General features: G+C 37.5%; 1 protein-coding gene across 8 annotated transcripts; it reads right to left on the reverse strand.

Moving 5' to 3' along the window:
• Nucleotides 1-352: 352 nt before the first annotated feature.
• On the reverse strand, nt 353-10,434 carry LOC130418975 (serine/threonine-protein kinase fray2-like). Of its 8 annotated transcripts, XM_056745279.1 has the most exons (14): nt 10,366-10,434; nt 6,249-9,619; nt 5,621-5,816; nt 5,394-5,513; nt 5,217-5,255; nt 4,997-5,081; nt 4,816-4,866; nt 4,183-4,650; nt 3,719-3,859; nt 3,120-3,289; nt 2,925-2,989; nt 2,327-2,427; nt 2,162-2,245; nt 353-1,009 (listed from the first exon to the last, which is right to left on the reverse strand). In XM_056745279.1, exons 6-14 carry the CDS (start codon nt 5,028-5,030, stop codon nt 891-893), a joined length of 1,233 nt encoding a protein of 410 aa, XP_056601257.1. In that variant the 5' UTR covers nt 5,031-5,081; nt 5,217-5,255; nt 5,394-5,513; nt 5,621-5,816; nt 6,249-9,619; nt 10,366-10,434; the 3' UTR covers nt 353-890. The 8 variants fall into 8 exon arrangements, 6 of the variants coding, with proteins under 6 accessions (XP_056601257.1, XP_056601256.1, XP_056601260.1 ...); XM_056745278.1 differs by lacking the exons at nt 4,997-5,081; nt 5,217-5,255; nt 5,394-5,513; ... (1 more) ...; nt 6,249-9,619; nt 10,366-10,434 and having other exon boundaries at nt 4,816-4,979; XM_056745282.1 differs by lacking the exons at nt 2,162-2,245; nt 4,997-5,081; nt 5,217-5,255; ... (2 more) ...; nt 6,249-9,619; nt 10,366-10,434 and having other exon boundaries at nt 353-1,006; nt 4,816-4,977.
• Between the last annotated feature and the right edge of the window lie 387 nt (nt 10,435-10,821).

The following is a 10,821-nucleotide window of genomic DNA, read 5'->3' on the forward strand; positions in this document are numbered from 1 at the left end:
CAGAAGACGTCCAGTGAAGAGCCAGATTTAAGGTTTTTGTAACGTCTTTTTTACATTATATATTGACGTCCAAGTGACATAAATACTGAACGTTAAGAAGACGTCTAATAAGGAGCCAGAATGGAAGGATTTATGACGTATTTTTTAGACGTCTTTTTAACGTTCAGTGATAACGTCCAAGTGACATAAATAGTGAACGTTGAAAATATGTATTTTTAAGTCTTCTAAATGTTCAGTATTGACATCAAGTATTAACATGTTTCTTGGACGTATTGCACCCTGTTACATCCTATTTAAACCAAATGTAATTTTTAAAACCAAAAAAATGAATTTTATTTATCCAGTCTTAGTATCAGCTTTATTAAAAACAGTTTTTTAAATCAAATCAGGTAGACTATTGTTTCAAGGTTGTGTGACCATGCACGTGGTATTCAAAAAAAACTCATTCATAGTAAAGGCAGTGTGCAGAAGTACAGTTAAAAAATTGTAAACTATCCCCTTAGATACACAAGATATAGGTGTGCAAATACATTTTAGTAGCTTTATTTACAATTGGAAATGTGTGACATCTATTAAGGGAAAACAATTTTTTTTAAATGACAAGAGAATATTTCTTCCCATCTTTAATGTTACCAGCAGAATATGAACAAGCTGATAGGTAAAACTATTCTAAAGTACTTAAACTTATGAGTGGAAAACAAAGATATAAAATGAGGATAGTTGAAATGAAAAGAGAATATTTGTTTCATTTTAATGTTTTCAGCAGAATATGAACAATCTGATAAATGAAACATTCAAATAGATAAATTAGTAATTAAACGGCTAACTGAAAAAAGACATAAAAAGAGGGAGGTATAAAGTCCCCTAAACTGCAAAGAAAACACTTTGTTTCATTCCACCCCTATGTGCCCTCCACCTCCTTTTCTCCCCGGAGCATGTTTAAGATGTTCTGCTGCATGATGCTTGATTGTAGCCTCTGTAGCTTCTTTGTCCCATTTCATGACTGCTGCTGCAAGAGTTGAACAAAAACTAAAATTATAAATGTAAAGAAGAACAACAGTGTAATTACAAAGCAGTATGAGTGTTCAAATACAGTATTTGTTTGTGAAAGCAGGCTTGAAGTTCCTTATACTTTTTATTATTCCTCCTGTCAACATGGCAGCATACGCGTGACAGATAGGTTCTGCACACTTGCATCATTGTATGTTAGGAAGGTGTAAGACTGCAATAGACAGGCTTGGGTGCAGATATTTAAGATAGCAGTCATTAATTGAGAGAGGCTGCATATAATAAACTGGCTAATAAGACAAAGCTCAATTGTAACGCCTTTGGATACTATAACTTCCATTTTTGCAAATACTAGATTACTTTAGATAGAGGTAAAACCATGAAATATCCTTTTAAAATGCTGAATAAAGGTCCCTGCACACATTAATACCATGTATTTGAATGAGAATCCTCTGACCAGCTGCATACACGCATGCACAAACACACCTACATACACTACGCGCCCGCACCAGGCATGGCTAATGAAAATGAGAGTACAATATCTGCAGTCTGTAATCAAAATATGCAATACAAATTATTGCAGAGAATTTCTGTGCGCGAAATCAAATAAAAAGAACTCTGCGGAATGCACATACTGTAAAACATCAATAACCGAGGAGGCAGCCACAACATCCAATGTCTCCCGACAATGTGGAGAGAAAACCGAGACGGGCATGTATTATACACATGTTTGCAGTGGGCAAAATCTGTGACATGTATTATTTGCAACCAAAATATTTCTTTACTTCTCAGAGCAATGAATAAATGTAAATGTAGTATGTTAAAAGTAATATTAAAATGTTTGAATTTTTAGCCGGCATTGCAGGTTTTAATTTCAATGTGGTAGGCAAAGATTTCAAATTACTATGGAGGACTAAAAATATAATAAGGGAATACATTTTCAATTTAACAATACAAACACAAGTCTAAATAAATGAATCACTTTAGTAAACTTCTAAAAATATAAAAATACATATATTTTTCTATTTTATGATTTAAAGTGTCAATACATTTTGCTTCAGTTTTAAACAACACGGAATGTTATATGGTGGATGAAACACAGTACACTTTAGTAAGTGCTACATTTCATGTCAATCCATGTTCATTTCATCACCTACTATGGACTCCGTCTTGAGTGGAACTCGCAGCTTTTTGGACTCGACTCTGACTTTACTAAGATGGACTTCAATCTGACAACCTTTCATTTAGAAAATGTAGAGGTAATGAATATGTGTGAGTTGGTGTTAAACTTAAATGACATGGGAAAAATGCTATGTACCTTTAATTGCTTCAAAAGTTGTAGTCGTCTCCAGGGGCAGTTTTTGCTTTTTCCCCTTCCCCTTCATATTGAATTTTGCCATCAGCCGGTTGGTAAAGAGCCTGGAGAACAAGTGCACCATTTAGAAATGATATGCGTGTGGTAATCTACAGGAACTGTAGCCAGGGTGAGATTGCCAGGAGTGGACTAAAGAGATCATTTGATTTTGGGAAACAGTATGTTTCTGGAATCGATTAAACAAACCTCTGGGAGGTGACCATTTGATGGCTTAAATGACATACTTTCCCTGCAACTGTCTAAACCCATCCTCTTTAGGTTTCATGATTGCATTTCAGATAATAAAATATAATTTTTAGTATTTACACTTTTTATCAATTTGCACTTTTATGAAACACAAAAATAGCAGTCAATGAAGTTCTCTGGAGCTCTGTCTGGTTTTCCACAGCGTCGTGCTTTCTATTATAAGACAGTGGCCTGGTGAATAAGTTTACAGTATAAGCAGGGGTAGATATGTCACACACCCTGTCAACTGGCAAACTGTGACAGGAAATGTAACGTGTTTGGCAAGTTCTATATGTTGGGACACCGTTGAAAATACCTGTCAAGAATTTTGTGGACACAATCCCTTACATCTTTCCCTCCAATCCTTGCAAGTTGCAACACCTTTAAAGAGAGTGGGTAATTTTCCTGTCATTCTAACAACAGCCTATAACAAGTTTCACTGATATAACATTTATAAATAAAACCGAGCACAAAATGACATCACATCCAGAGTTTGTCTTGCAAATCATACCAGGGACTCAAAGGCTTGCTTGTCCTTAAGGCGTTCCTCCTCTCTCTCAAACTCCTCCATCGTCTCCAGCTGCTCTATATGGGCGGATGAAAGGGGAGGCTCACTTCTTCCCATCCTTCTGACCTCCATGTGGATATCCACCAATTTAGTCAAGACTTTTTTCTGAAATTCTGAAAACAAAAAGAAACACATATGTAAAAGTCTCCAATTCAGTTTGAACATCAGCCACTTCACGTTCACAGTAATTAATATGATTAGTCTTTTGCTTGACTATCAAACAGCTAAATAATGTGTTGCTAATGTTAAAATATACAGCGATATCATGGCTTATTTTGAAACTCCCTACCTTTAGAGCCATTATAGTTAAGTTAATGATATGTTGACGTGATTGGTTACAAAGTCGTTTGTGACGTCACAGGCTACCATCATTTCAAACCGCTGGTCTTTTTTTCACCGTAGTTTAAGGAGAAAATACTCCATAATGGAGTTGACTTATGTACTTGCACATGGTTTGACTTAAAACATTAAAAACACCATATAGACATATAAATAAATTTAAAAACTTGATTTTCACCACAGGGGGACTTTAAAGTACTTACTTGCCATGGCCATAGGAAATCTTATGTCGGTTTCCCTACGATGCTCTGCATGACTGGACTCATATGCAGAGGATCTGTTACTCTGCTCTGAGAAAGACCTCCCAGAGTATCTTGAGATCGGTGTTTGAACACTTTCATAATCTGAAAGACAAAATTTGTCAAATATTACTTTGTTGATCATAATAGTGGATACTTCTCTTGTAGCAAGTTGTTTGAACATATAATTAATTAAGTTTGTGTAACTACAGTGTGCAGTTCCTGCCAGCTGTCAGTAGAGCTCAATCAGTGCAAAGAGATCCATCTACTTTTGGCCATGATGACACTTCATAGACAATAAATTGAGTTGTCACCATGAGGCTCAGAATGTTAAACAAAACCAGTTGTTCAAAATGTGCACTACCTCTTACATATCCACTACTATATGCTCTTGCCGCTATGAATTGCATAAAGGTTTGGATAAATACCGTCCCTGGACTGCTTGTTGTGTCCCATCTGGTTGCTGTCCTCTGACCGGTCGGTGTGCCTGGACCCATCACTGTCCCTGGAATGTTTCCTGTGCCGGGACCCGTCGCTGTCCCTGGACCGGTCACTATGCCTGGACTGCTTTCTTTGTTGGTAGCGTTTGCTGTTCCGGAATCCATCGCTGTCCCTGGACTGGTCCCTATCCCTGGACTGCTTCCTATGTCGGTAAGGTTTGCTGTGCACAGACCGGTCAGTGTGCCTGGACCCATCACTGTCCCTGGAATGTTTCCTGTGCCGGGACCCGTCACTGTCCCTGGACCGGTCGCTATGCCTGGACTGCTTTCTGTGTTGGTAACGTTTGCTGTGCACAGACTGGTCGCTGTGCCTGGACCCATCACTGTGGCTGGACTGATGACTTGACCCAGCACCCTTCGACTGGCTGGCTCGGTTAACATTTGAATTGGCAGGGTCTGAAAAACAAAATATTAAGTAAATTTACAGTTTAATGCAGGTTCATGGAACTACTGAATAGAGAAGAAATATGCTCTGAGATTTAACTGGGTTAACACACAACGTAGTTGATTACATGGTTTGTGGTTGATAAAATGATGTGGTGTAATGTGATGATTACTCACTGCCTGTGGACCTGTCCCTGGACCCAGCACCCTGCACCTGCTGAGAGCTGACTAAATTTGAATGTCCAGAGAATAAAAATTTGCAATGTAAATTAACATTGATTTTGTAACAGGCCTTCATGTTATAATTATGCAAGAAAAACATATTTGAGAAATTAGCTGACTCAAATGATGTTACTACCAGGGAGCTTTTTCCTGGATCCACTAGACTCCATCTGAAACCTTTGTTGGTGGAATGGGAAAGGAGGGCGCCGTGATAATGGCACCTAGACAGATGGAGTATATAGAATAAATGGAAGCATCAGTCAAAAAAATAATGATCATTTACTTTGCAATCTTAAAACTTTAAAACAATTCTATAATAGTAGGTGTGCGATGTCAATAGCTTGGAAAACCTTTACCTGTCATGCTCTCTTCTTCCTCCTCCAAATCGTCAGATTCTGTAATTATACAAAATAACATATTTTATAACATACATTGATTACTTATTTAAAAACATGACCTTAAGTGAACCATATGAATTCAGTGTGCAGACAATGATTCTCATCAAGACAGATTCAAAAATTATAGAAGCATACCAAGAACATAGTCATCAAACTTGCGTTTGGTCTTTTTCCTCCCATCTAATTTCTCATTTTCGTCCTCTTCCTCTTCGACATGGCTTGTCAGGTCATAATCATCGCATTCACGAATGCTAACTGTAGGGTTAAAGTCACAGACAATACAATTCAAATAAAAAAAGACTATATTACAATTATTTTGACAAAGAGTAATGACATTAACATTAACATTAACAAAAACTTACTGGAGGTCATTTTACGCTTCACCAAAGTGAATGTCATCCAGTCATCCTGTGGTGTGTGTTGATTGAGGAAAGCTGCCTTTTCTCCTTTTTTTGGCCATCTAATAATTTTGTTGTCAACATCAATCCAGTTGTCTGGGGCAGTTCCTTCCACTTCCTTGCCATGCTCCACCCACACAGCCCTCGCAAACACCATGATCTGGAAAGTAAAAGCACATTCATTATGCACATTCATAGGGTTATTCTACCAAATATGGATTTCTTAACTCTTCCCAAGTTAAAACATTAGTATTGTGTTGTTTAAAAATGAATATGAACTTATTTTTCTTCCATTATTCGAGGTCTGACAAAACTGCGTGTATTGACCAGTTGTCGTTTTCTGCAAATAAATGCTCTAAATGACAGTATTTTAATTTGGAATTTGGGAGAAATATTGTCAGTAGTTTATAGAATAGAAAACAAAAGCTAATTTTACCCAAACACATGCCTATAAATAGTAAAACCAGAGAAACTGATAGAATTTTCATTTTTGGGTGAACTATCCCTTTACGTACTCTTGAAATCATTAGTTCTGAAAAAAATTGTGTATGGCACATCTACATAGACGTTAATAAAGATAGAACAAACCAACCTTTAAATTCTGTGTTCCATACCATGGAGAAGAGGAATGAGGACAGAACCACCATTTTCATGAGGGAGGCAGGCCACCTTGCGGAACAGATCGGTTTCAAGCAGTTGTTGTCTTTTCATCCTGCCTCGCTCATTTCTTGCGTAGACAATATTTAGCAGTTTGGAGCTGCATGGCTTTTCAAACAACACTGATGTGTAACGCTGGTGCAGGACATCGCATACCACAATTCCATGTTTTCTTTCTCTGATGAAAGCAAATCTGTCATCTCGCAAGAGAAAACAACAGTCCTTTACCTTTGTAGATACAAACATTCGAGGTTGTGCTTCAGGCTGTGCTTTGCCCTTGTTGGCGTTTGCATATTCAATCTCTGATAATCGCCTGGTCACCTGTGCTAGGGGATTTTTTCCACTCCGTACATGTTTCTTGATTTGTTGGAGATGGTTTTCAAATGGAAAAGCGGAAATATCATTCAGTGAGCAATTGAAGTGACGGACATCCTCATGAAGGTGAGTCAGCCCATGTACATTGTACACGGTAGGGATGCTCCGATCCGATATTTGTATCGGAAATCGGCGTCGATACTGAATAAAATTCTAGATCGGGTATCGGTGAAAAAATTGCACCGATACCCGATCTAGCTTACATAAAATTTCTGCTAGGCGATGTAAAAGTTCCTGGAGACACCGGCGCTTAAACTCTCTCGTGGCTGTGCTTTGCGAAGCGTGTGACATCATACGCTAGCAACGTGCTCTTTACGTAGTGTGCGTGAACAAGCGAACATAGCTTACATTGAGCAGCGAACAGCATGGAGCGACAAAAAAATATCTGCCATTTAGATTTACTTTAGAACAGCTACGCCAACAAGTTACACCGCTGTTTGCAATACATGAGAGGTAAATGTTCCGAGGGGTGGTGATAAAGCTGTTCATTATAATACTACTAATTTAAGCACGCCGAGTTCAATAAGCTGAAGAAACTAAAACGAGACGGTACGAAGCAGCTAACTTTGGAGGAGACAACGAAAATAATTCAGAAATTTCCATCTAGTAGTGTGAAAGCAGCGAAAATCATTGAAAGCATTTTGAATTTCATGGTAATGGATTTGCAACCGCTGTCCGTCGTTGCGAACAATGGCTTCAGACTCCTTATAAACCACCTGGAGCCGTGGTACGACATTGTGAAGCGTAACTGAGACCTGAACTGTACCAAAAAGTCTGCAAACATGTATACGAAAAAAATAAAGATGTCAATGCGCTGAGTTTTGTGGATAATTTGACTTTGAATTTCTATTTGCACCGACTAAACTATTATATCTTTTTCCGTTTATTTTTACATGTGCAGCACAAGCTAGGGAAGCTAGTGTTTTATCTATCTTTCGGTGTTGGATGTTAAATTTGATTTCCACTAAACTTTAGCTTAGTTTAGTGGACTTTGCTTTAATGACTAAAGCATTAAAAAGAACTGATTCCTGTTTGAATATCTAAAGCAGTGAAGCTATTGCTTTTTTGCTCAATTTCAGCTGCTTTATTGTTTATTGTGCATTGATTTTTTAAATTATATTTGCACATAACAGTTATTAAGAGATTTTGTTTCCATTTATTAATACTTGTCTATCAAGCTAGTGAAGCTGTTGTTTTATTCAGCTGCTTAATTTGCACTTTAATTTTGAATTTCAAGTTTAAGATAGTGAACATTTTGTTTTATTTTGCTGGTTTAATAAGTAATTCACAAAATTTGTGAATCATTTGTTTGTTATTTTGTTTTACGGGGTCAGGAAATTAATGTTAAGTCGAGCTTGATGTCTTGCACAGCAATGCACACAGTTTATTAAGTAATTGTGCACTTTAAAAATGTTACCTTAGTATCGGATCGGTACTCGGTATCGGCCAATACTGAATCTCAGGTATCGGAATCGGTATCGGAAGCAAAAAAGGTGTATCGGAGCATCCCTAGTACACGGAAAAATACTTTCCGTAAAGGTCAGCACAGCGGATGACAAAGTGTGAGATGAGTTCATGGGCATATTGAAGGTATGCATTTCGAGGACTCTCATCTGACTCCAACATGATTGACATGGCTACTGTCAAGGACAGGAAATGGTAGTATCGTTCAGGAGATAACACATTCTTCAGTACAACTGGTCCTGTGTACAACAAAAACTGCCGAAATTCTGTGGCCTTCCACCTATCCAGCTCTTCTAGACCCCGGGGCTGATGTGCAGATTCACTGGGCATCCGTCCTCTAAGTCCGTTTAGATTTTGTGATATTTTTTCCTTTTGCCTTACAGATAAGCGGCAAATTGTTGGGCCCCGAGTCAAGAATATTAGCATCCGTCGAACTACTCCCAAGTTGACCATATGCATATAGTCTAAAACAAATGAGCTAATACATGAAATTCCTGCAGCAATGAAGGGGCTGGCACCAGTTTGATGGTTCTTGTACTCTACTGCATTGAAAGCTTCATCTGTTCGCATGGGGCATCCCTGTTCATTAAATACCACTCTTCTTGTGACGTAAGAACCTTTGGTGATGCACCTCTCACAACTGTGATAGGCATTGTGGTTCTTAATGCGCTTCAGATAAGCTCTTGCTGGTGCATCACAGATCAATGCTGCAATATGAACATTGTAGGTCTTCTCTTCATGCATCATTCTATTGTCTGCGAGATGTTTACACTCCATCAAAAAGTCATCTAGATATTCCTCAAGAGGATATGGTTTCTTGTCCCCACAAAAGAGAGCCACAACAAATGGCTCAAAGTTGTGAAACTTCGCCAGTATTGGCCAGAACTGGACTTTGCTGCTTTTAAAGAGAGGGACACCATCAATATTTATGCTGAGGTTTATTGAGTCATGATCATGTTTGAAAGACGATGTCTGACTTAGTAAATGGCAAATCCCCTTTTCCAACCCATAATAGATGTATTGCCCACTACATTTTGTCTCAGATTCTATGGCTCGTGGTGTAGCAAGGAGTGTCCTTGCATCCTTCGGTAGCAGGTGTCCTTGCTTTCTTAATATTGTCAATAATTCATTTAAGGATATTTGTGTGATTTTGTTCTTTGTAGACCATTGTCTTAAATTTTCTTCTAAATCAGGAAAATCCAATTCAGCGTCATCATTTAGAACTTCTTTTTCTGAGTCAGAAGACACATACTCCACATCAGTGTCAAAGTCTGAATCATCTGTTGCCAAACTGTCAATTTCAGAATTAATACTTTCAAAACTGCTCCCACTGTCAGCCTGGTTATGTAATCCTAATCCACGCGTATCGGTCACTGATCGCTGACTTTCATGGTCATCATCACTGTCAGAATGCAGCAACTGATCCATTTCTGCCTTCCTTTTACGCCATGCTTTTAAATAAGCCATCTGTAATACATAGTGTGATCTTCTGAAATTTGCTTGCTTCAGAATAAAAGTTTTGGTATGCCAACAGTTCTCAAAGCTCTAACTCTAGAGCGAAAACATTCACTCTTTGGGCTTAATAACCTTTATTAAACTGTATGTTCAATAAAAATAGTAATTTCATTACCTGTGATAATAGTTTTGCAATCTATTTATTTGTAAATTAAATCCAACACATACGCACAGTCTTATTTTATGCATTGAATGCTAAATGCTATCGGTCATGTTTTTAGGCATGTTACGTTGAATGCACGTTACAAATCTTAAATTATGTGACAAACCACCATTTGTTGTCATTCACAACACCGGAATTTACAAAAGTGAAATAGTTTGCACTCTTACCATTTATCATCTTTATTGTATAACAGTTCTGGACGAATCGGCTCATCGCACGCGTTTACGTGCTAAACAAGTCGAATTGTTGCTCATTTGATTGCAATCGACATGTTAACGTGCAAAACACGGCCGTAAAAACTGATAGGTTGTCTGCACAATATAAATTTGTAAAATAATGAATTCCATTTTTAATGTGATCATATTTAAGATAAAAATACAGTTTCAAATGAATGTATTAATGTGATGGGCCTGGCCGCGAGAAATGTTTCCGTTTTCAAATGTTTTTCAAAAGTTTTTCAAAGTATTGAGGGCATTTGTCTATTCTGGTGTCATATAAACTTCAGAAAAAATACATTAAATTCATGTTTTCTTACCTGTTTTCGAGTTTTAATCAAATTTAAGTCTCTCCAGGTGTCAGCAGATCGAAGCGTTATCCATAGGCAGACTTCTGATAACGTAGCAGTGACGTGGCAATTACTTCTTCTTCTTCTTCTTCTAGTGGTGTTTTATGGCAGTTGGCAAACCAACTTTCGGTGCATTACCGCCACCGACTGGACTGGAGTGTGAAGCACTAATAAGCGTCTAGAAATTAACAACTTAACAAAAAAAAACCTATTACTTTAAATTCTTCTGTCTACTCCAATAGCTTTAAAATATTTCATAATAACACTATATATTTTTCCTTGTTCTGCATGTATTTTCAATAGACTTTCCATATTAAATGATACAACACCCAATTTACTTCTTCATAAGTTCTATTCTTTCCTTTAAATATTTTATCCATTTTATTAACACATGTTCTATTGTTTCTGCCTGATCACAATAATTAT

Source organism: Triplophysa dalaica, chromosome 4, assembly GCF_015846415.1.
Source record: "Triplophysa dalaica isolate WHDGS20190420 chromosome 4, ASM1584641v1, whole genome shotgun sequence".
In the NCBI taxonomy this organism is placed as follows: domain Eukaryota; kingdom Metazoa; phylum Chordata; class Actinopteri; order Cypriniformes; family Nemacheilidae; genus Triplophysa; species Triplophysa dalaica.

Bases quoted from the DNA above. Each gene is read 5' to 3' on its own strand.
- LOC130418975 (XM_056745278.1), bottom strand. From the start codon at position 4,960: ATGTTTTTCTTGCATAATTATAACATGAAGGCCTGTTACAAAATCAAT. The intron at 3,290-3,718 runs GTAAGTACTTTA...TTTTGTTTTCAG, and splicing joins ATTTCCTATGGCCATGGCAA to AATTTCAGAAAAAAGTCTTG. The intron at 2,990-3,119 runs GTATGATTTGCA...CTCTCTTTAAAG, and splicing joins AGCAAGCCTTTGAGTCCCTG to GTGTTGCAACTTGCAAGGAT.